General features: G+C 38.3%; 2 protein-coding genes across 3 annotated transcripts; both read left to right on the top strand.

The window, feature by feature from the left end:
* Positions 1-1,475: 1,475 nt before the first annotated feature.
* Positions 1,476-14,529, top strand: samd4b (sterile alpha motif domain containing 4B). The gene is made up of 13 exons (XM_015383510.1): positions 1,476-1,757; positions 3,929-4,417; positions 4,510-4,980; positions 5,078-5,320; positions 6,562-6,671; positions 6,962-7,048; positions 7,313-7,586; positions 9,165-9,250; positions 9,335-9,450; positions 9,650-9,842; positions 11,684-11,810; positions 12,468-12,551; positions 13,408-14,529. The coding sequence occupies exons 2-13, from the start codon at positions 4,222-4,224 to the stop codon at positions 13,434-13,436; spliced, it is 2,016 nt and encodes a 671-aa protein (XP_015238996.1). The 5' UTR covers positions 1,476-1,757; positions 3,929-4,221; the 3' UTR covers positions 13,437-14,529.
* Positions 14,530-16,304: 1,775 nt separating this feature from the next.
* On the top strand, positions 16,305-23,072 carry LOC107090447 (suppressor of cytokine signaling 4-like). 2 transcript variants are annotated; one of them, XM_015383832.1, is made up of 2 exons: positions 16,305-16,430; positions 20,000-23,071. In XM_015383832.1, exon 2 carries the CDS (start codon positions 20,154-20,156, stop codon positions 21,777-21,779), a length of 1,626 nt encoding a protein of 541 aa, XP_015239318.1. In that variant the 5' UTR covers positions 16,305-16,430; positions 20,000-20,153; the 3' UTR covers positions 21,780-23,071. The 2 variants fall into 2 exon arrangements, with proteins under 2 accessions (XP_015239318.1, XP_015239326.1); XM_015383840.1 differs by lacking the exon at positions 16,305-16,430 and adding an exon at positions 19,063-19,289 and having other exon boundaries at positions 20,000-23,072.
* Positions 23,073-25,778: the final 2,706 nt, after the last annotated feature.

The raw sequence follows: 25,778 nt of genomic DNA, 5'->3' as shown, positions 1-25,778 counted from the left end.
ACACTCATATAATATGTTTCAAACCGCAACAACGATCTTAAAAGAATGATGTATTTGACTATTTTATTTTTTACACTACGACTTGGAATTATGGGTAATCAAGAGCGTAGATTAAAACCATAACCGTTATGTACAATGTGTTTGTAACGATGGATACCAAAAAGAGGTACTTAAGCTGATTCCAGAAAAGAAAAAGCAAAGAGCTGCTGATTGGGTGTTGTACTTCATATGGGTCCCACCCAGATAATGTTGCTTACGGGCCTATTGTTGTGTCATTACGCCATTGCAGTTGGCCATCCACCATTGCCATATGCTCCATCCAATGGCGTAAATATTGGAAAGCAGAGACTGCAGTTGCTTGGGGGCCCCAAACCTCTTAGGGGCCCTGTCACTGACACCTGGTGGGCCCCCTTCGCAATTATGGACTAGGACGTAATGGTGTAAAAATTTCATCTTAAAATCCACCCGATATTAGGGTGATTGACCAGACCTGATTTATAAACCAAGACATGCCAGATTTCAACATGATGGTGAGCTGTTTAAACATGACACCAATAGCAAAGCAGACAGTGGTACTTTTAATTACTATGTTAATAACTGTGTATAATTCATTTGACGATTTTTTAAAACTGCAACAAAGATCTTAAAAGAACAATGTATTTGAGAATTTTATTTTTTTACTCTACGACTTGGAATTATGGGTAATCGAGAGCGTAGATTAAAACCATAACCGTTACGTACAATGTGTTAGCGACAACGGATACCCAAAAGTGGTACTTAAGCGGATTCCAGAAAAGAAAAAGCAAAGACCTGCTGGAAGAATGGAAAAAAACTTCCCAAAATGGGGGACGGGTAAGGGTCTGGGTGTTGAACTTCATATGGGGCCCAACCAGATAATATTGTTTAGGGGCTTATTGTTGTTTTGTTACGCCATTGCAGTTGGCCATCCACCATTGCCATATGCTCCATCAGTGAGCCTTGGGAGATGGTCACAAGATCCGGGTTAATTTAAAATCAGCTGAGACCCTAGTGTCTTTAGAACCTTTTTGTCATGTCTTACAAACCTGTTTTGTGAACTCTATTGTGGTGCATTTGGCTATTTTTAACTGATTTACTTATAAATATGTCAATCAACATTAACCTGTTTTATCTGTATATACAGTATCTATAATACACAAGCAAGAAGAATGACTAAATACAAAAGAATGTTTTAGTAGGAGTTCAGAGGGCAGCAGGCCAGACCAAAAACTTGGTATCAGTGACGATTAAATTCCTCCAAGGTTTAGTTAGGTGAACGACTGTCACCAACATAAGCCTTTGAAGGTTATCTGATTTCTGTGGGGGTATTTTTGACAACCTACAAACGAGACAACCGTCAAGGAAGCTTTGAAATGTCTGGAACAGTTGGGTGGAAAACTAGCTTACGTACGTGAAAACGTGTGACGATTTGCTTACGTCTTACGTCAACTCAAAAATCGAAGTGGATTTCTCCAGGCGTACACTCCTTGTTTTCTGTATCCCAACTAGCATTTCTGTTCATACGCCTGTTCAGAAATGTTACGGTTAAAACAACCATCGCTCGTAGCTGTCAATGACGGCTCTTAGCGTTTTACAACGCGGGGGAACTGAAAACCAGCGTTTCTGCCAGCTAAGCTAACGTAACTGCAACCGTTAGCAGAACTATTCCTACTCCTCTGTCGAGCTAGCTGTGGATTAGCACTTTAGCCTAGCTTGCTAACCAAGCACATCTGAGAAAGGTAAACATTTTTTTTAAATCCCATAAGGTATAATTAACAGTTCGTGTATATTTGTAATGTTATTAGACCTTTGCCTTCTCTTAGAGAGAAATTGCGTTTCATCAGACGGTTTTCGTGGCAAACTCTTTAAGTACAAACGGAGAAAATGTTTAGGAGCAGCGTCAACGCAAAACAATACACATCCCGAATCCCTCACCAGAGACTCGGCCGACCAGGCTAACTGCAGTTTACCGCTATTTATGAATGTTCAGCTGCACAGGGTTATGATTTTCAATGTATGTCACTTTTAAAATCACTAATCAAACACACACTGTTGGTAAGTTATATTCAGTATAGGATACAACGCTTAGTTTTTCACAGCCTGGTATAATGCTAAGAGAAGCCATTTGCCGTGATGAGAGTTAGCTCGTTTGACATTTACTTAAATCTCTCATTCCCTTTGCTGTGGAGGATTGATTTTCTTTTCGACTTTAGGGAAACTATAATAAGCCTAATTAGTTGTTTGACTGAATGTTTTAAATTGATGCTTAGTTTGTGTTTTTCTGTTAATATATTCATAATATGTTGCCCAGCAGCATCGGTTTCTCTTGTTTCTCTATTCCCTACATTTGTTTTCAATTCAATTCAGTTTATTCATATAGCTCCAATTCACAACACATGTCATCTCAAGGCACTTTACAGATCACAAGATCATACAGTCAAATTGAAAGTTTTCTAAGGAAAACCAGTTGATTGCTTTGAGTCATTGACTCTGAGGCAATCCCTCACACTAAGCATGGTCAGAACATGAAGGTTTATTTGCACATAGTTAGGAAACTGCTTTTGATAAAGTATCTCTTGTCTTGAACGCTTCTACTAATGTTGCTTTCTTTGTCGCTACCCTTGTTTGATTTGCATATTATTTTAAAATTCTCTTTCACTTAATTTTTTAAAAACTATTTTATCATTGTTTTTTTATTGTTTTTTTTTATTTGATTTTATAGGGAATAAACCTCAGTGGCTAGCATTTTATGTCCCATGTATTTTTCAAGATTCTGTTATGCCACAAACAACAAACTTAAATGTATTTGTTGTGAAGAGGCAACACAGAATAACTCGGAAGTAGAGGGGAACGGATTTTCAACTTTTCAGACATTTCTACAAATGAGAATTTGTTAAGTGTGTGTGTGTGTGTCTGAATTGAGTTTTACAGTATCAGTAAGTTGATAAGTCCCTTGTGGAAGTAGTTACAGTTGCAACCTTCTTTAGCATTGCTGTAAATGCTTTTATCAGTTTTCATTGTTTTGCTTCTCTTTTATGCAAAGATGAAAAATTGTTCTTCGCAGCTTTTAGGCTCTGCATTGGATTTTTAAAAAATTGGATATCAGTCTTTCTAAGTGGGTGTACTTATGACTGGGCTGTTCTAAAGCACACATATGCTTTTATCTGAACCAATTCTATCACAGCCTTAGTAGTTTGTTTTGGGTTGCTGTTCTGTTAGTAGGTATATCCCCACTTCCCTGTCCTGTGTCTGACTTCATCCATTCTGCAATTAACTTAGAAAAGCTTCCCCGTCAGACACAAATGTCTTCAGAGTATAATGCTTCCACCACGTTTTCCATCTGTGGAAGGTGTGTTCCTTCTACTCATCGAAAAAAGACAGATTGGCCAAATGCTTTGCATGCACCCCTATCTAAACTATGGTTGATGATGTCTTTTACAGCATTTAGGTCTTTGACTTTTCCTCCTGGATTATATAACTTCATCTATCCTCCCTTTTATCTTTACAAGCTTTCCTATTCTTACTACAGTTAAGCATACCTTTAATATGACACTGCTAGCATCATCCTTGCATGATGAGAAATTATAAACTGCCACATAGTGCAATAGATCGAACAAAACCTCAAGTGATATTTCAATATCTATTAAATAATATCCCAATAATGTTAAACTTGTTCCAGGAGGCTATCTTGTCCTATGTGGTATTTGGGCTGAATAGAAATAAACCCTGTCCATATTCACATTTATGTGTTGAATCCCAGTTAGATACATTGAAGTTGTTGGATCTAATGCGACGGATTGTTTAGGAGTACTTAAGTAAAGCGCTGTATGTTAATAACAATGGCAGTGGGTTAACATGAATACGCAGCATTTGGAGAAATGTTTTTAATTTTTGTTTGCTGCTTCAACAGGGAACAGATGATGTGAAATAAAAGAGCGCCGTTGGGAGCCATTACCGATTCTGGCTGACACCCAGTGAACATAAGACATCTTCCTACAGATCCAGACAGCATTCCTGTCTGTTGCTCATCCAGCACCTGAACCATGTGAGGACCCCTCGGTCTGATCTGAGGGGATCCCTGGACTGTTGAAACAAGGACCCCGCTGTGCGGGGAAGGACTCATCCTGTCTCTGTGTGACAGAGCAGCAAAACTACCAACTCCCCATCTAAACATTCCCATTTTCCCTACCAAGGGGACACGCCATGATGTTCCGAGATCAGGTGGGTATCCTCACAGATTGGTTCAAAGGCTGGAATGAGTGTGAACAGACGGTGGCACTCTTGTCACTTCTGAAGAGGGTGTCCCGCACCCAGGCTCGTTTTCTCCACATCTGCCTTGAACATTGGCTGGCAGACTGCACTGAGATCCACATCCTTGAAGCTGAGGCCAACAATGCAGGTAAGTAAAGCTTGCTGTTTATTATTTAAAAGTAGGCAATAAGACACATTATTTTAACTAAAGAACCACTGATTTGTTTTGAATTTTATTAGCAACTGTCAGCCAGTGGCATCAGGAGCCAAAGGAAAAGGTGGTTTCCTTGCTGTTGTCCCACTTGCCCCTGCTGCAGCCACGTAACTGTGAGGCCAAATGTGAGTACATGAAGCTGCTGCAGAAGGTGTTAACCCACACGATTGAGAGTAGCCTTTTTGTGGAAGAAAGCAGGCAACTGCTCTCCTATGCACTCATCCACCCTGCCACCACCCTGGATGATCGCACCTCACTTGCCTCCTGGCTAAATCACCTGGAGGAACACCTCTCTAGCGGTTATGCATCTCGGGCACCTCCGAGCCCTTACCACCCACGCCAGGGCTCAGATGAATGGCCCAGCTCTGCTGAGGTTCTTGACCCAGGCAATGCATGGTCAGACAAGTCCCCTTCATCTAGCACATCTCCTGCCGGCCAGAATGGACACATGCCTTTTCCAGGCGGGATGTCCTCTCCAGTTAACAGCAATAACACAGGTAATGGTACATTTTTACTTCTCAATTTGGGAGCTTCTTAGCCACCAGCTCTTTTATTAAAGATATTTTGGTCATACATGGATTGCTCCCTTGGCAGGTATGGTTGGGCAAATCCAGCCAAGCCCTCTGAAGAAGCCCATGCAGGGGATTCCCTCTAACTCCCAGGCTTGTGGTTCAGAGTGGGGCAGCCAGGATGACACAGGGGGGCGGCAGAACTTCATCTCCACAGATCATGCACCCCTTTCACCTCAGAGCAGCATAGCATCTTCAGGCAGTGAGCAGACAGAAGAGCAGGGCTCCGCTCGCAACACTTTCCTGGAGGATGGCAGCGGCATGAAAGGTCAGAGTTAATTAAATAACAAAGCCCTCAGGTGGCTCTGGTAAAATTAATCTGCTGTTGGTTCACTATAATACAGCCTTACTTTACTGGTGCTATAAAATGTGGTGTACTTTGTTATGCCGTATCAATTTCCCCTTATCTGCATTTAGAAATTGTAAATTCTAAAATTAGATCTGTTACAAAAATGATGTTGTAGCGCGTTTGACTGTATAACTGATGAGTCGTTGTCGTACGTTTTTCTCTTTGGTATTTGTACCAATAATTTAAAACATCCTGTGTGTGTTTATCTATGCATAATAATTTACAAAAGAAATCAGCAGATATGTAAATGCATTCCGTGCTTTGCTTAAAACCATTAGATTTTCATTAAGATTGGGTTTTCATAAGGTTATAGAGAACGATTTAAACGATTATCACTCAGAAATGTAAAATTTTCTTATGTTTTAAAAATAGTGTATATATATCTGAGTTCTATATTGTGTAAGAACACACACTTTTTTTTTCTATGAGTGAGTGTTTGATACTTTTTTTTTTACAGTTGAATAGTTAAAATATAGTTTTGTGCAGCTTTTTTAAAAGATTCAGAATATTCTAAAACATTAGTCTTTTATGTTATCTTGATACAAAGAAAAAAAAAATCCAGATTTTAAGAATATGGCAGCTTATCAATTGATCAATAGTCGATCAATAAAATTAAGCAACTTTACTTTGTTATCGATTAATAAATGTTACCACTAAGTCTTATAATATATACAGAAAGAATCCAAGTTCTATAACAACAGTTTTAGAGTCTCTTTACTCCAGTTAATGATTAATCGATTACTAAATTAGTTGAGGATTATTTCAATAATCGATTAATTGTTTCAGCCTTACTCTGAACCCTTTCATATCTACTGATTCAGGATTGCGATTTCCAGCCCTGTTTTCAAATAAGCAGCACCTTGATTTTGAAAAATGAAAAGTTTTAGAATTTGTGTGGAATACACTGTTTTATTTAGCACCTTTTTAGATGATAACTTTTTAATACCAGCTCAAGCTCTAATTAATTGAACTGCCTCTGTAAAGCCACTGTGTCTCATTCTTAGAATGACTTGGTGTTATTTTAGCGTCTGTGATACATTCCACAAAGTGAAAAGTTTGGCTTGGCTTAGCTTGGGTCTTATTAAACTCAGAATTATAAGGTTAATGTTTTTTAATCACCTCACATTCCTTGTTTATGAGATCTGTCCCTTGTGTTGTAGATGTTCCTGCGTGGTTAAAGAGCCTCCGTCTTCATAAATATGCATCCCTATTCTCTCAGATGACCTATGAGGAGATGATGATACTCACGGAGCAACATCTAGAATCTCAGGTGTTTCCATTTGTTTGGTTACCTTCCCTGCTTTCAAAGTGTGATTTCTGTAGCCTTCAAACTTGATGATACATCAGCTCTCAATGAGGCATGAAATTAAACAATCCACCCTATGGTTATATTGAGCCACTCACGCATTATACAATTGGTAGGATGTTTTTCCCCTTCCTGCTTGCCTGTATTGAAACAGATGGTGATTAGGTTTATTTAGTGCCTGTAAAAATTGCTCACTGTACCCTCAAGACATGGCTTCTCACACCATTTTGTCATTTTTCATCTGGCTTTTTCAGAATGTCACTAAAGGAGCCCGACACAAGATTGCGTTGAGTATCCAAAAGCTGCGAGAGAGACAAGGTGTTCTCAAGTCTTTAGAAAAGGTGATTAAGGTTTCTCTGTAGCTGAAAAAGGCAATAAACATTCCCTTTTGGGATTATATCATGAAAGTTTGTTTAGCTCTGTTGTATCTCACAACTATAGGAAATTATTGAAGCACATTGTTGTAACAGTTAAGTTTTTCTACAAGGTTTCATATTAAACCACTTTCATTTTACAGAAAAGTTAAACCTTTAGGCCAACATGTGCATTATTCTGAATGAGTTATCTCTGCATTGTGTGATACTGGTGCTCACATCTCCCGGCAGGATATTTTGGAGGGGGGGAACCTGCGAAATGCCCTCCAGGAGCTTCAGCAGATCATCATTACACCCATCAAGGCCTACAGTCCACCCAGCGCTGCACAAGCTGTCTCAGATGCCTCCAATTCCTCCACAGAAGGCACAAAAACAGAAGCAGATAAAGAGCCAACATCGGAGGATTTTCAGTCCCACAACCAACCCCCCTGTGACGGAGACTCTGCAGTCACACCTGTTTCAGATGGGGACATTGCAGGACAGTTTACACGCGTCATGGGAAAAGGTACATTTATAAGCATTTCAATTTTAGCATGTAGCTAATTTAAACTAAAACTGTTTCTAAACGAAAACAGAAATCTGTTAAACTCCTCTTTGTAAGATACATTTTTGCAACTTTAATACAATCCCAAACCCTGAAGGCTGTAAGCACAGTTAAAAATAGAAGAAAAAAAAATCCAGCTAGCTTATCTTTTTTTTTATGTTTTGTCATCAGTCTCATTATACCTGCTCATACCTATTCATGTTTTGTAAAAAGATTTATTTCCCTTAAAACCGTTCAACATTTTGTCATGTCCCCTGAATATATTTCATTGAGATTTTATATGATGGAGAAAGATAAGCTTTGAATAACTCTGAAATGGAAGCAAAATTAAACAGCTTTTCATTATTTTATAAAAAACAAACTGTCAATAGTTTGTAATGCTTAATAATTTGCCAGTGGTTTCTAAAACCACATTTCAGTCTAAAATCAGCTGCAAATCTTGTGGGTTTGTCTCTACAAAACCAGATTAAAACAATAAAGACATATTTAGCCCTTTTTTTCTTCAGACAGGTCAAGCACAGACAGATTGGAATTAGTTCATCTGATGAACTGCATTCTTTTAGGTTCAAACAACCAAATTTCTTTTAATTGGATTTAGTTCTGTACCTTGACTGGGTTATTCTAACTCATATTGCATTTACTCAAACATATTTATGATCATTTACCTCCTTGAAGATGTTTTTTAGTCTGTGGTTTTTCACAGTGGATTCAGTGTTTTCTCAATGAATTTGTTGCTGATGAGTTAATGGTGGGGGATATAAGGGGTCATGCACAACTGTGTCAAAACTATAAAATTACCTATATCACTGTGGTTAATATGCAACAAATGTTAACTGCATTTTATGAAAAAAGGTATCCATATTTATACAGTACCTGAATCAACACTGCATACATCAAATCAGAGATACCCACATAATGAGAATGAGTAAATAAGGAATCAGGTTAATATTTTAGCAGAAACAGTTTCAAAGGAAAAAAAGAGACTATATTAAAAATGATATTTTGAATTATATTTATGTCCAGCTTTGTTATCCAGGACAGAACCTTCGGCAGCTTGGCATACATTAGCTTTGAGGATGAGGCAGCTTTCTGTAAGACAGGGAACCAGGAGGAGACTAATGACAGTAACAGACAATTACAACAATTGTTTTCACATAAAGTCACTAAACTTAAAACACTGACAGGGGTCGCTACTTGGTCTGTAATTGTTTTTTTGGGGGAAAAATTGCTAGAGGTTTTGGTACTGACATGAAATCTCAGATGGTAACTTCTTAAGGCAGGTGGTTCTACTGAAATTCTTTATATACAGAGTAGCAGAGTAATGCAGGGCCAAATACAAAGTTATGCCACACTGCCACATCCACCCATCCCCCTCTGAACAATTATCTGCTGCTTTTCATGTGCATTTTTCTTAGTTACTATTACCTTTTTTGATTTAAAGTTATAAATCCCAAGTTAGAAACTTTCAATACTGCATTGGCCTCGTATATCTTTGTGTATTTACCATTGGTCATATAAATTGTTGTTTTGATATTTCAGTATGCACCCAGCTGCTGGTTTCAAGGCCAGATGAGGAAAACATTAGTTGTTACCTTCAACTTATTGAAAAATGTCTCGCACACGAGGTGAGAAGTTTTCTACCTTTTTTTTTTTTCTCAAACTTTTGAATTTATGCACGTTGTCTCAGTTCAGTTTTGTTTTGTCATCAGGCATTCACAGAAACTCACAAGAAAAGGCTGGTCACCTGGAAGCAACAGGTTCTTAAGCTGCTGCGCCTCTTCCCTCGGAAAACTATGCCTGACATGTCGGCTTACCGACAGAAAGGGTGAGACTTCGGGCCATTTACCTTCGAACTTCTGTTAAACAGCAAAATATGTCACATTGTCTTAATATAACCTTTTCGCTTGATTCGTCTTTCCTATTGGTTATCTCTTTTACTTCGCTTTCATTTCATTAGAGCTAGCTGTAGACAGACAGATCTTTTCAATTCTAATCTGTTCTCATTTATGGTTATGTGGTTTCAGCTGGAACTATGGGTCAAACTCCCTCCCCACAGCAGGCTCTGTGAGTGGAGGTGTAAGCCGAAGGGGCCAGAGGCAGTTCCAGATGACCCCTCGAGGACTCCCAGCTGGGCGCATGTGTCTTCCTGGTGGGATCGGTGGAGCATCTCCACGCCACACGCTCACTAATCCTGCATTAGCAGGACAGGGTAGACAAGTCAGTATTGCTATATTGCTACCGCTTAATAAAACCAGGTCTGTTGTTGTTGATAGTGATATGAAAATGCTTTGCAGAACGATATAACCCTCTTAAAATTAATCTGTTTTGTCAAGTGAAAGTCATAAACTTGGTATTCTTGGTATTAGGGATAGTGTTTTTTTAAGTCTATTGTCCATATCGATTTTTTTTTTTTTTCGCCGATATGTGTAGCTGGTTATTTTTTTACATTAAGGTATTTTTGGAGCAGATTCTTGAAGCCGTTATAATTTTTCTTTATTTAATGTTAAAAATGACAGTGTTACAAGTATTATACCTGTCTCAATTTAAACACAAAAGAAATATTTATTTACAAATCAAAGAAAACATTAGTGGGTAGCAAACGGAGGGAGCAGCAATGCATGTACTGGATGGACTAATAAATTAGCAAGGCAAGCACATGTCAGCCAAGGCCAAAGGATAAAAGATACCGGCCAGCTGGGGTAACAGCACATACGATATCACTGCTTGGTATCTTATGTGTGTAATTGGAAGACACTTTCTATACCATAAGTAATATTTTCCTCAGATGAAATTGTTTTAAATTGTAAATGGCCTGTACTCACCCATTCATATGCATACTGATGGTGGCAAGCTACATTGTAGCCACAGCTGCCCTGTTGCTCACTGACAGAAGTGAGGCTGCATTACACTGGCGCAGCAAGGCCCTCTGACCACCATCGTTAGGCAATACAGATGAGTAGGACACGACATTGAAAGCCAGAGCCTGGGATTGAACCCTGAACCCTTCGATTGCATATTCCTACATCCGACGACTTTCACCCCTAACCCAATCTAGTTTTAAATTCACTGAATCCTAATCACTCACCAGATTGGTATGGACCTCTTAATGCTGCTGGAGCACCGGGAACCTCTAATATCCTTTACGACCTGTACTCTGTTAATTAACTTCAGAAGGTTGGCAGATGCACTGGAATAGTTTGTTATATCTGGATAGAGGATGCTGGATAAGAGGTTTTATATTCTTATTTTAAAACATGTTCCAAGCAACAATTAGGCATAGGTATTAGTTGAGTATTATTCATTATTGTGAAATAATTTTGGAAAGTTCATTGCTTATGTGTAAAAAGACATAACACCTGTTGTAAAAAAAAAATCATTAATAAATAGTGTTAAAGAAAATGAACTGTGTACACGGCATCGGATTTGAACCAAGTATTAGCTTAGTTTGAGGAATATTAAAGGACTTTTCTGATCAATCTGCTCCCGCCAGTGCATCTCAGTGTTCCAGATGGGCCGCCCTTCTCATAAACATGTCTGTTTAACTTAAGACGGATGGGTCTGTTGCTAAATGGGTCATGTGACCTAAAGTGTTGCTTGATAGCAGCATGAGCTCCCCTGAAAGTTTGTTTAGTAACAAAACAGATATGACACTTACCTGATCAGATATATCTTTGGTTCTCTGATGTAGGATTTAATTGAGGGGGATGTCTTTACAAGTGAGTTCATCATGTGCTGATCCAATGGGTCTGCTGTTAGAATCCTAAACGAAAAGGGAAAATGTTTAGCATGCAACAGTGCAGTGCTACAAGTGGCCTTGCGCTGTGCTTAATTTGGAGGTTGTAGGACCTGTAACCTCCAAGCTTAGCATCCACTAGGGACACTTTACCTATACAGGTATAGCGTCCCCAGTGGATGAAACACTTGCCTTAGAACTAAACGTATATTTTAAGAAACATAAGCGTATATCATTTTCTTTTTTTTTACAGCTGCAAAGTTTGGAAGAGCATGTCCACTAGTATAAATAAGATTGATTTCTCATTGTGTCCTTTTCTCCACAGAGCCTGTGGTTTGCCAACCCTGGGGGCAGTAACAGTATGCCAAGTCAGAGTCGCAGCTCTGTGCAGCGGACCCATTCGCTGCCTGTTCACACTTCTCCACAAACCATGCTGATGTTCCAGCAGCAAGGTATAGTACAAGGTCTAGTGTGTTTCTATTGGTTTATTTTTATGCTCATGTTGTTGCACCTTCAAGCTATGGTTCTTATTTAAATGCTAATAAACTGTACACTTTTGATCAATGTGGACCTTAGATAGTATTTAACATTACGCATTGTTTCAGGTAAATATTTTTTCAAGCTGTAACTTATAAAAGTTCATATTTGGTTTAGGGCTGAAACAATTAATCGGATTAATTGTGATTAATTGATTATTGAAATAATTGTCAACTAATTTAGTTATCAGTTTATCGTTGAATGGAGTATAGACTGTGAAACACGCCTTTAGCTGACAGGGCGACCCACTTAGAGCAGGAATCATATCAAGAGTGTAAAAATATATGGATTAATGTAATTTGTATTAAATAAAAAATACAAAAAAAAAAAAACTGCATCTCACCTTATCTAACATAATGGGATATTTGCAGGTGATTGTACAAACAACTTATTTTTATATAGGTGGAGTTGTGGTAACTTTGTGTGACTCAGTATAACTATTTCATATTTGTTAATAAACACAGCTGTTTGTTGCATTTAGTGTGCTTCAAAGCATGCATAAAAAAGAGACAAAACATAAATGGGGATCGTAAATATTTATAAAATCTAAAATAAATTTGTGTTTTCTTTAGAATGCCAAGTTCCAGGTTCTGACCTGGAGATCAACCCCACGCTGGAGTCACTGTGCCTCAGTATGACGGAGCATGCCTTAGGGGGTAAGTGCCTCACTGGCATCTAGCTACCAGTCCCACTTGTTGGGAAACCACACACATTCTTCTACCTAAAGAATACCAGCTTGTCTCTGGTGAGAACATGAGTTTCCTCTGTTCAAATAGGCATTTTATATTTCATCTTTTTGAATGGTTGTAAAATGGGAATCAGCCAGTGTAAAGTTTTCATGTTTTTTTTTTTTTTTTTCAAATCAGCTCTAATTAATTGTTTATAAAATTTTACATTAAAACATTATTTTTTTTTTTTTTACCATCAACAGAGGCTTGTTTTTTATTATCCACATAAAGGAAACATCTACATGTCACTTTTACCTGGTTTTTAGGACAACATCTACCCTTCTCCTAATTGCTATATTTAGTAACCAGTCATTACCTTCTTTTTTGCCACATTCAGAAAGCCATAATGAATGTTGTCTTTTCTGAATTTGACCAATTTGTAATGTTTACATTGGTAATGCCTCCTGCCAAACTATGCTAATAGAATTTGGTCACACATTTAAAAAATTTGGCCAAAACAGTAGGAGATCTGTTGATTCTGGAACTTAAGCAGAGCTTTAGTAGAAGGCAGCTCAGATCTGGGCACTGCATTGTGTTGATTTTTTTATGTCCATAAAATAATCATTGTCATCAATCACCTGATTCTGTTTTACAAAAACATTATTTTAATGTTGACTTTAGAGACTAAATGCATAGAGGAAATAAAAAGTTCTCACTCCCAGACTGTCTAGATGTATTGCTTTTATTAAAGCACACATAAGCAAATCCCTTTATGCATCATGTGGGCTTTTTTTTAATTATTTTTATTTGTATTTTTTTCAATGTTCTCTTGTTTTCTTCACAGATGGAACTGACCGGACATCAACAATATGAAAAAAAGGAAATAGACTCTTCATTTGAGGCCTGCTCAGTTCAGCACAAAGATAGATGTATGCTCCAAAAGCCCAGGCAACGCAGTCACTACAATATGACAAAAAACTGTGTATATGTTCTCTAATATTTTTGTACTTTATTATATACAACTAAGTTTATTAAAATGGAGTACAGATGACTATTATATTGTAGAACAGAGGTTAACTGTGTCAGCTGTGCCATGCCACCTGCAGCAGGACTGTGGCATGGTGTGCAGCGGTTCAGTTTACCATGATATAAAAAAAAGAAGTGGATTGGTGCTGTCATAAAGGGTTCTGCCCTGAATTTGCTCTTCTTCTCTTGCTACCTTTGATCAAGGTTTTCTATCTACAACACACTGACAACCCCTTCACCACACACTCTAGGTTCTGAAAATGTCCAGCCACAAGTAAGGCACTTTTATTGACTTTGATATTAGGCACTAAATGTAACTGGCCCTGGTGGTAAAAACTCTGAGGTTTTCCCTGGACATCGGTAATAACCTGATTCCATAGGATGCTCTAGTCAGGGCTTTGAATTAAGGCAGATGTTTACTTTAGTTCACTCTAATGTTTTTCTTTTTTGAAAAAAGAAAAGAGAGGACCAAAAGAAATCAGAAATAGTTTGTATTTAAACTTTTGGACATACCCTTTTTTTCCCTTTGTTGTTTTACTTTGACATTTAAAGTTAAAGTGATTGTCCTCTAAGCATCTACAAAACCAAAGACAAGGGTTGTTTGTTTGTTGCTTCGAGAAAGATATTTGTAGTGAGTTGGAGCAGAATAAAAAAAAAACAAAAAAATGCAGTGCGAAACATTATTGCCAGCGCAAATTTGTCTCTTATTTTAATGTCCTCCTTATTAAATGATGATGAATCTCATTTTTGGTCAGGGACTCCCCCTAGGGGGCGGGGGGGTTAGTAAGAGCTAGTGAGGTTTGTTCTGTGCAGGAGCTAATTAGATATTGAATTGATAAAAGCACTGAGGCCATATTGTTTTCAAATAACCACCATAATGCTGGCCAGAGCTAGATAAATGAGAAAGGTCTCAGCCCTCTGGTTCTTTAGCTTTGGCTTTTGAAAATGAAAACAAGCTTAATCTTTTACAGAAATGCAAAAGAGCACGGCACCTAAACCTCACAACGCCCTTGTCCTTAAAAAAGGCCATTGTGATGATTTGATGAATCATTCTTATTCAAGGTGCTTGACGATGTCCATATTTTCTGTTTGTGTCTGTGTTTCAAGCTCAGAGCTCCACCATTATCATCTGGTATCAGTGTTGAACCATGAACTGTCTTTTAACAGCCTCTGTCTATGAATGTGACAGAGCCAGAGGTGCATGTCTGTGTGATTATGGTCTTTTGGATCACTTTTGGTTGCTTCATAAAGCAGGGATAACCATATATTATTTCAGCAGAGCCATAGGAGGTCTGTCTAGTAAAGATGGTTATTTACGGATATCTTTTCCAATTGTATTTCTATTCTCCCTTGATATTGATAACTTATGCTTATTTTCTGTAATTGCATGTTTTGCCACACTAATACAGCACTGTTGTAGATAGAGGACATGATGGCTTACGGTGTCAGGTGTCACCAACAGCTAGAAACCAGTCATCTTGCAACAAATGTATGTTTCATATCGCCTAGATGTCACTGTTTACATATTTCTGGGATAATCCCTGATTCATAATATTTGATGTCATGAGTAAAATATTGTCTTGCATCGTAATGCATAAAAGAACTAAAGCCCTCTCGTACTTTGAGATAGGTGGGTCTAAAAGAAAAAAAAACATCCTCTCACGCAGATCTGTGAATTAAAATGGCACTCAAGATTTTCCAGATTATGCTTTACAAACAGCTGCTCTGGCCATGTGATTAAACTGTTAGCTGTCATGTCCTGGTAAACTGTTCATGTGGTGCCTAAAGTGCAAAACTGCAGCACTCGAAAACATTTATTTTAAAAGTGGTTGCATTTTAGTCATGGATTTCTTCAGAGCAGGCTCTTGGATGGATCTGACTTAGTAAAAATCATTAGACTCCCTGTTAGAAAGAACTCCAGTGTGTGAAAAATGCAGGCTTTGTAAGACAGTCTTGTTTTTAACAGTCTTCATTAACTGTGTTGTTACAAATGGCTCAGATTATCCTTTTCATAGCCTCTGTTGCTTTCTAAAGCCTATTTATTGCTTTTAATGGACACAGAGGTACAATTCAGTTTTCTGCAAGTGTGTGTTAATGATGCTGATGCAGCAGGGGATGACGATGCTTATCTGAGCCAAATGTTGAAAGTAAACGGAACACTATCGACAGGCCAAGGAAAACGTTTACTTCATGTTTACATTCCAGCGATTCAAGAAATGAGCTGGGAATGCATTTCATGAATTTAGCCTGGTTTATATAAACATGTTAGGATTCAAAATAAGAGGTACAGAGCCTGTGTCATATGGAGACATCTACCAAGTGTTGCCCAGGGTTTATAATAGTTCAATTCTGCAGCCAGCTGTAGGTTAAACTGCGCATATTTGTCTTGTACAATTTATATTTAATTATGAATTACTTTTCCCCAGACATTTTCTAATGTTTTGTGAACTTTTTGCATCACATGCTTTGTTCTACTTTTTTACTGTCATGTGTGTGAATGGTCTGAAGTGCAACATCTGTCAGATCAAGACAGTCCAAATAAAGAGGTTCAGTTCTTTTGCAACTAAACATTTTTCTGTCCACTTCCTGATTTACTTTTTTTTACTTTTTTTTTTTACATTAAATATGAATTTTATTACTGAACATAAAAATGGTTTCCTTGTTTGCTTTTACTTCAGAAATCCGTCTCAATCGCTTGTAGCTTTCACTTCCGGGTCAAACGTTTTTCCTCCTCCCACGGATGCTAATCAGGCTAACAGCGGCCAGCTACATTTTTTTTTATGTCCTTTAACGGGGAGAGACATTCAGCTTTACATGGAAACTTTATTACAACTGCTTACGGTGCGTATATTTTTTTGTGTGGCGTCGATTAAATTTAAAGTTTACACGTATTCACTTTATTAACCAAGTCGTTTCATCCCTGGACTCAAAAGAAGCAAAGTTAGCAGAGAACTAGCTGCTAAGCTAACTCTTCTTTTACAGAGCCTACCAGCTGACTTGGCGTAGCTTCTATGCTAACGTAGCATAAAAACATATTGATATCTTCACCCGTATTCATTTTCGGGAAGACGAAGCTACTTTTTGAAAATACGAAAAAAATAAATAAATAACGGAAATATGAACGTAATGAGATGAAGTTATATTCCACTTTCTTCGAAGAAATTAGAATATCTTAATGGGATTTGAGGAGACAGAACCTTAGTTTTTATATAAGATAAAAATTAAGATGTTTGCCATTAAACAAACAAACTGTTTGAACGAAACATCTGCATTGGGGTGGAAGTTTAAATTTTCTTTTGTACTTTACGTTAATTTACATCATAGATCACTCTGATATATCTTTATGCTTGTCAGTAGGATGCGATAAGGAAGGAAAATAGTTGCTCTGGCCACGTGATTAAAACTGTTAACTGTCACGTCCTGGTATGTCCCATTGTCCTGGAGTATAAAGAAAACACCCTGCACAGATCAATTTATTTGACCATTATGGTTAGGAGAGCAACAAAAAAAAAAAATCTAAGTGGCACTTTCCAGCCCTCAAAGGCTGTAACAATCTATTATTCAGTTGGTATTTAAGGATTTAAGTTTCCAAGATGATAGAACATGGCTAAAGAGAAACAAAAAACAAGGTGTTAATTTTTGTACCATATTTGATGGGTTAATTTCTTTCCTTAATTTGTGTCTGTTTTGGTTCTGTTTCTTCAAATTCAGCATTTTATCATCCAGTTTTTGTCAAATTTGGCTTTCCAACAGGGGCTGGCTCAAACTGGGAGCTTCATTTGGAAAGGTCTTTTTTCCGGATCAAACATGCAAAATAAAACCAATGCTTTATTGGCAGTACAAAAACACTTGTTTTGGAAAGTTAAAACTATATGCAAGTATGTTTTTAATGATAGAAATAAAAACTACTTTTGGTTTGTGAAAGTTTACTGACCAAGCAGCATCTTAGAAAAATCAGACCAAATATTATATTAATATTAAGGAAGGAAACCACCACTATATCCTGAAATACAAGCTCGATCGAAACATTTTAGAGTCGTAGAGTAGTCGGTCAATCGAACGGCCCACATTTCCAATCAGCATTACAAAATGGTGTGCAATATTTTGTCATGAATAACTGAATCACTAAAATATTATACAGAATAATTTCACAAGTAAAACCTTAACACGACATGACACTTGATTGAAAACTACTTAAAGGCTAAAAAACATTTTTTTAAATTGCATGTGAATGTTGACATGAAGGGTTTAAATGAAGTATCTATGTAAGCCTGTTTATACCATTACAGAACTTCACGGGAATTTTTTTCTAATGACATTTTGAAAGCATGTGCTTCAGCTGTAGAGAGGTGTAGCGCATCCTCCATGACATACTCAGCCCACAGCGTTCCCACTTCTCATCTTCACCTGTGATATGGAGAAGTTGTTTAGATCTGCTTACGCCATCTTTTTTCCGATTTCTGGCTGGTCTGAGGTCGTTAACCTCTAGCTTAAGGTTGTGTGCACTTCCTCCAGGTGTTTCTTGAGGTTACTTGTGCCATTTTCAACTGTAGACAGTTCTGTTGCCTGCCCGCCAAAACACAAAGCACATCTTATTGTGATGTTCGTTTTCCATTTTTATGACATAATTAAAATAATTGGAGTATAGCCAGCTGGCAATGTTGAATCGATTGTAGCCATATTGTTGTTGCTGCCTTCTTCCTCTGTTGTTTGAAACCTGTCTTCTTCTGTTTTAAAACCCTTTTCTTCTTCTGTTGTTTTAAAGCTGTCTTCTCCTGATATAAAACGACACTCCCTAAAGAGCAGTCTACTTTTTTTAAAAATTTGTTTTAAGCGGTTTGCCATGGAGTGTTCAGCTCAGATCATAACACTTTACCCACCTTAACAACTGTAATAATATTACCAAAATTGATTTGTCATGCATTATTTTACTCTTGCTGCTGAATATTACAGTAATGCGTTACTTTTGTTATGTGCTAACCCCAACACTGCCAATCAAAGAAACCGATCACCTGTACCTCTTACTTTGCAGCCTGTGGTGGCTTCACATGCAGCATATCTCCTTATTTCACACAGAACTTTTTTGCTTTGAAAGCAATGTGGAGTTTGCGTCTAGCAATGGAAAAATCCTCACAGGTGAAGCACATCAAAAGGCATCAATACACTGAATACAACGTGACATTTAATAAGAAATATATATAAAACTCAAGTTTCTACATTGGATTTGAATGCTGGTCCACTGCATTCCCATGCAAAACTTAAACCCTTTCACCATGGGGAGTATAAATTACAACAAATGATTTCTGCATGACAGTGCAACCTCCATAGAAGTTAATTTTGCACACTGGCTGTATCCTGCAAAAAACTCTGCTACACCCATCTCTCTTCCTAGTATCTTTGCTAATATATATATATATATATATATATATATATATATTTGTTTCACTCTTTTTTCGCATTGCGAGGGGTCATTGGTATCTCTTTATCCCTCCTTGTGTTTTGGACTGTGGTTGGGAAGCCAGATTTCCTGGAGAGAACGCATGCAGGGGCAGAATTCACCATCTTCATGCAGAAAGCCATATGCTAGGAATGAAACCCAAGAACTTCTTCCTGCAAGGCAACAGGGCTACAGCGCCTCGTCTCTGATCATATAAAGGATCAGATTTACTCAGTCTGACATTCTTGGTGGTAGAGTTTGAAGTATGTGTTTTCATCAAGTGTTTGTCAAGTTTTACGTTCATGAGAGAGAGCTGAAAGTAGTTGATTGAAAGAAATGGTTTACAATGGGATCTAGGGTTACTTGGAGAGGCTAATAGATATGGCATTAACTGTGGATTGGATATTACCACCTGCTGTGATCTTCTTGGTGTTGCAGCTAATTTTCTTGCCTGGAGTTCCCTTTGGGTAATGGGTTTTGTTCAAAAGCACCACAACCCCACTGGAGGATTTTCAATTTTGTGTTCTCTCCCAGAGTTGGTGAGAATCTAGTTACTATGCATAATATTATGCAGTGTTTAAAATATGGATATTTTAGATTAATGCTATTGGTAGTCTGCCAAAAATTTGGTCATCATTTGATGTTTTAGCACATGAAACAAAAGATCAACCATGAACACTGATATATCAGATACAAATTCAACTTTTTCGAAGTATTTAGATTCTTCAATCATAATAAAACAACAAAAAACTATTGGTTGTTTAAGAGAGGTTCAAGCACTATGTACTAATCAGATTCTGATTGTTTTCTCTGTTAAAACTTAAAGCATTTCTAAAAATTGTGTGTCAGTAGACTACAATAATTTAAAGCTTTCTATACATCTACTATTGGTGTAACTTATTGTTTTGTATCTGTGTAGAATAATTTCTTATGATAGCAAACAGTGATTTGATTTCTTATTTGTTTTTTGCAGGTTGTTTAACATCTATATGATCACTAATCTTGGACATGTATAGAAACATTCAAAGCCAGCGATGTGGATGGAAGAATTGCTGAAAGAAATCTGCACTTCCAAGTTATCAACTGACGGCTGTCTGGAGTGGTACAGTTGCATCTCCACATAATCCATGATGTCATTACCAAACGAGTCAGGAAACAGAGGGAAAGATCGAGAGAGGGGGGCCCGGCCAAAGGTCAGGCAGAGCCGGTCAGAGGAGAGAAGAGACTCAGGAGGTGGTCGGAAAGGCGGAAAGGGGAAGAAAAAAGGCCTCTCCTCGCATGAAGCTGTAGCTGAGCGGCCTGTCAGTGATGGGTTTGAGTATGGAGAACTGTTAAATGATCTGGAGGCAAAGGGCCAAACCTCCTCATCCCCTCAGGACACCTGGAAATGGCAGAGCTTCGATGTCACTGGATCGTTTTTGGGACAAAGTGCTGCAATTAAGCAAGGTCAAAGCACAGTTAACTCTGCCACAGAAATACAGGCTCTGTGTGATGCAGAGGGCCGAGGTTCAAGCAGCAGTCGCACTCTCAGGCAAAAAATCCAGGATGCAATGGGACAGTGTTTTCCAATAAAGACGCATAGTGCTGCAGCACCAGCTTCAACCCCTCAGGCCTTTTTATCATCAGCTGCCTGTGCCTCCTCCAGGCGGAAGATCCATCTCAGTGAACTGATGCTGGACGACTGCCCATTCCCTGTAGGATCAGAGCTGGCTCAGAAATGGTATCTCATCAAGCAACACACAGCCCCCATTACCCAGCCTCCGCTGTTAGATCCCTCAGTTGTGTGCAGTGTCCCAACTTCAGCAATGGCTGCTGTGGAAGACGTGGATGACAAGCTGCGAGAGCGCAGGCGCATCAGCATTGAGCAAGGAGTCGAGCCACCTCCCAATGCGGAGATCCACACATTTGAGGTGACAGCTCAAATTAACCCACTGTACAAGCATGGCCCCAAGCTGGCTCATGGCATGAATGAATTATCTGGGGCTGACAGAGCCTCTGCCCAGCAGCAGCAACAGCTTCTTCTCCAAAGACAGCAGCAACACCAGCTCTTGCTGCAGAGCTGCCTGGATACTCTTGATGAGGTCGCAGCCTCAGCATCTGCTTCTCTGCACTCCTCCGACATGTCCTCTGACCCTCTGGTTGACCCAGAGGTGACAACAAACAGTTTGACATTAAGATCCACACTTCCAAGCACAGAGCATCACAAATCCCAAGAAGGCTACCATTTTCACACTCAGATCGATTACATTCACTGTTTAGTCCCAGACTTGCTGCAGATTACTAATCTCCCGTGTTACTGGGGGGTCATGGACCGATATGAAGCGGAGACACTGCTGGAAGGAAAGCCTGAAGGCACCTTCTTGCTGCGTGACTCTGCCCAGGAAGACTACCTCTTCTCTGTCAGCTTCCGTCGCTACGGCCGGTCACTGCACGCACGCATTGAACAGTGGAACCACAACTTCAGCTTCGACGTCCACGACCCCAGCGTCTTTCACGCTCCCACAGTTACGGGGCTGTTGGAGCACTACAAGGACCCCAACTCTTGCATGTTCTTCGAGCCCCTTCTGTCCAACCCCATACACCGCACACACCCCTTCAGCCTGCAGCACGTCTGCCGAGCCGTCATAAGCAGCTGCACAACATACGACGGCATCAACATGCTCCCCATTCCAAATGCGCTGAAAAAACACTTGAAAGAATACCACTATAAGCAGAAAGTGCGAGTACGGAGGATGGATACGTGGTGGGAATGAAAAACAAGTTAACTCAGACTCAAGGACCCAGTCACATACAAGCCTTTTTTTGAAGTACTGTGCATAAATTCACATGACACTGTATTTATTTATTTTATTCCTGCTTCATGTAATAACAATCGTACTAAACCACACTGATAAGACAATGTGTTATCTCACTGATCTTGCACATTCAGCGTGATGTTAAGCTCAGATTAAACAGTTTCAGATTCATGCTGTTCCGTGTACTGCTTCTCATCTGTGTCTTCAAGCGAGACTAAATCATCTTAATTATTTGATGAGGGTTTGAATGACGATGATTATAATGGAGCTGCTCATCGATCACACACTGAGAAGCCTAAACACATCCTCTCGGGGATCGTCACTGAAGAGTGCAACACTTTTTCAGTATTGCAGTGGCGTGTAAAAAAAATACTCCTTTACCTTATTTCACAGTTTGTCCTATAAAAACACATAGTTTAGTACATTTTTCAAAAGATTTAGGTAGGGACCAACATAGAATAAAGGATACACTTGAAGTGAAACGAGGATAAGGTAAGATTTTATATCTTAAAATTTGGTATGAAATTGAATTAATTCTCTTTTAGACTGATATAACAAAATAAAGTCCAGTGCATTCCATTAAACCTCATCAGTACTTAGTTTAAGTTGAAATATATCGCGTATAGATACAATACAACCAAGGAGCTCACCACACAGACCTGGGATAAAGTAGGAGGATGAAACAAGCGTTAGGTTCTAAAACGATCCTACATTTAGAAAATAAGATTGCTCTTTCTGGTTGAGACAGAATAATCTGTTATAAGGGGTGTTAGTATGCTTTGGGGTATATTTTTCTCCCAAAGGGCAAAGAGAGATAGAGATGGTTGGAAGTTGGATAGACGGCATGTAAAGACTTGAGACTCATGAGTGTTTCCCTTCTAGCAGTACACAACCAGAGCTACCATGGGATGGCTTAGAGAAAAGCATTCATGGGATGGCTCTGAATCACATGTTCAGTTTAGTCAGTGTGAGTTTGAGCCATCCGAAAAATAATAGGCACCATTATTCAGGCTCTAGTTTTGTGAATCTAGTAGACATTCCAGAAGACTTGCAGCTGGTATTGTGCCAAAGCTGCCTCTTCCAGCTATTGAATCGAGCAAGAATACAACCCCCGGTAAAAATTAGGGAATCACCGCCTCGGCTGATTTTTATTCAGCTGTTTAATTTTGGTTTAAAAAAGCAGATCACAGACATGACACAAAACTAAAGTCATTTCAAATGGATATTGTCTTGGCTTTAAGAAACACCAAAAGAATTTTTTTAAAAAGCTGGTAGTCAGTAACTTTTACTTTTTTAGACCAAGCAGAGGGAAGAAATAAGGGAATCGTGAAAAAACAAAACGCTCCAACACTAGTACTAGTATTTTGTTGCACCACCTCTGATATTTAAAACAGCTTGCAGTCTTTGAGGCATGGACTTAATGAGTGACAAACACTACTCTCCATCAATCTGGCTCCAACTTTCTCTGATTGCAGTTGCCAGTTCAGCTTTGCTGCTTGGAGCCTTGTCATGGACCATTTTCTTCAACTTCCACCAAAGAATTTCAATTGGATTAAGATCCTGACTCTGCAGGCTATGACATTGACCTTATGTGTCTTTTTTTCAAGGAAAGTTTTCACTGTTTTTGCTCTATGGCGAGATGCATTATTATCTTGAAAAATAAATTAATCATCCGCAAACATCCTTTCAATTGATGGAATAAGAAAATTGTCCAAAAACTCCATGTTAACTTGTGCATTTATTGAAGTTGTATTTACAGCCATGCCTTAACATGACATGCAGCCCCATATCATCAATGACTGCTGAAATTTGCATGCTCTCTTCAGGCAATCATCTTTATAAGTCTCATTGGAACGGCACCAGACTAAAGCACCAGCATCATCACCTTGCCTAATGCAGATTCAAGATTCATCACTAAATATGACTTTCATCCAGCCATCCACAGTCAACGATGGCCTTTCCTTAGTCTAATGTAACCTGTTTTTTTTTTTTCTGTTTAGGTGTTAATGATGGCGTTCATTTAGCTTTCCTTTTTGTTAATCTCATATCCTTTAGGCGGTTTTAGACTTAGACAATTTTTTTTTATTTTCTATGCACAACTGACTGTACACAAAAAGAAATTTAGTTTTGTACAGCTCTAATGACATTTCCATTTCTTAAAGTGCAGCAGTGATCAAATGTAAACAGTGTGGGAGAAAAAAAACATGGTGCAAAAAGTGCATTGATATGGTAGTTCAGAAAATTAAATAGATAGGGTGCAATTTTGCAGGGTTTTGGATTGGTGTTGTCAATATGATTCAGAGTCTGTGACATGATTTAGAGTTTTTTCAACATTCAGCTGTCTGATGGCTGTGGGGAAGAAGCTGTTACAGAATCTGCTGGACCTGCATCAAATGCTTCAAAGCCAGAGGGCAGCAGGAAGAACAGGCAATGGTGGGGATGTGAAGGGTCGTTGATAATGTTACAGGCCTTGTTTCAAAGGACATCTCTGGCGTTGGAGTCATGATTCACGTCTGTCCACTTGGTCCATTCGATCCTCAGTTGTTTTGCATTTTTGTTTTTTTAAAACGTGTCGCTTTAAGTTTTCTGCCTTGATGTGTTGATGTCTTCCCTGGTCATCAGTATGTTTGCCTTTAACAATCTTCCCATGCCATTTATTTTTGGTCCAGATTTAAGACTCAGCTGAATGAACAACCAACATCTTTTGCAAAATTTTGTGATCATTTACCCTCTTAAGAGTTTGGTAAGTTAGAGTCAGGATTCATGTTAGTCCACTTGTAGCAGCTCTCCAAAGTTTGATCCAGTTTGATGCTGGTGATAGTTTTGGGGATGGAAATTTACAGGGTGATTTTAATATTTTTTCTTCAGAATTAAGTGATTCCTTATTTTTTCCTTCTGCTTGGTCTAAAAAAGTAACCGTTACTGACTACAACTTTTTTTTCTTGATTTCTTTTAGTGTTTCTTAAAGCTAGACAGCTGCCATTTGAAATAACTTTATTTTTGTGTGATATCTGTTATCTGCTTTTTTACTACAACATTAAACAACTGCATGAACATACGGTGAGGCTGCTGATTCCATAATTTTTGCCAGTGGTTGTACAAATGTTATGAACCTCCACCTTGTAGATTTCTTATTTGTGTGATATGTGAAACAGCTTTCTTTTTCTTTTAGACCATGACATTAATCACCAGGGTTTAGTTTTAGGCCGTAAGCCTGTGCTGTATTAAAGCTACCCCATATATTGATATACAGTTGAATTCAACTCAGCCTCTATTGCAGAATTAGTAGGCAGTCTGGAATTTGGTTAGTTTGGCCAAGTCTGGGTACATATGAAAAAGGGTATGGAAATACATTTTAATTTGCTAACAATTGCTTTTCTTATCGTCAAAAAAAATATTTGGGTTTTTAAAAATGAATGACTCCAGTTGTTGATGGTGGGTCTTAATATCAGTTCTTGTTTTTAGTTTTAAAAGTGTCCAGATTTATGTGATTAAAAAAAGTAAATAGCATATCTTCAATAAATTAGTCTCAAAATATTTAAGCAATTTGAAAAATATACATATTAGGAAATTAAAAAAACAAATTGAAATTGTTTTTCTTCATAATGCTTGTTTTTATTGATTATCGCAGATTTATCTGTTACAACACGGATCTGTTTCATATGTAGGGTTGATTATCAAATTATTTTGAGCAGAAAATATCAAGTACAAGTAAATGTATAGTTCATACAAATAAACAAATAACAGGTTATCCAGCTCAAAAAGGAGTGGGAAGAAGAAAAACATATTTACTCCCACCCCTTTTATTCCCAATAAGGATACTTAGAAACATAGCTGCTTCCCATCAATGTTAATAAAGCAAATAACAGAATATTGAAGAAAGGCGATACAAGCAATGGTTAGCATACAGGAACAAGACCATCAATGCAGATACCAACTATGGTAAGAAAACTAATG

Source organism: Cyprinodon variegatus, unplaced genomic scaffold, assembly GCF_000732505.1.
Source record: "Cyprinodon variegatus isolate N-32 unplaced genomic scaffold, C_variegatus-1.0 Scaffold14, whole genome shotgun sequence".
Classification (NCBI taxonomy): domain Eukaryota; kingdom Metazoa; phylum Chordata; class Actinopteri; order Cyprinodontiformes; family Cyprinodontidae; genus Cyprinodon; species Cyprinodon variegatus.
The sequence above is the reverse complement of the archived record's forward strand: the minus strand, read 5'-3'. Positions and strand labels throughout refer to the sequence as shown.

What these genes read in the sequence shown, in the direction of transcription:
- samd4b (XM_015383510.1), top strand. Translation starts at nt 4,222, where the DNA reads ATGATGTTCCGAGATCAGGTGGGTATCCTCACAGATTGGTTCAAAGGC. An exon ending in AGCTGAGGCCAACAATGCAG is followed by an intron (nt 4,418 to 4,509) that starts GTAAGTAAAGCT and finishes GAATTTTATTAG; the next exon opens with CAACTGTCAGCCAGTGGCAT. An exon ending in TACACGCGTCATGGGAAAAG is followed by an intron (nt 7,587 to 9,164) that starts GTACATTTATAA and finishes TTGATATTTCAG; the next exon opens with TATGCACCCAGCTGCTGGTT.
- LOC107090447 (XM_015383840.1), top strand. Translation starts at nt 20,154, where the DNA reads ATGATGTCATTACCAAACGAGTCAGGAAACAGAGGGAAAGATCGAGAG.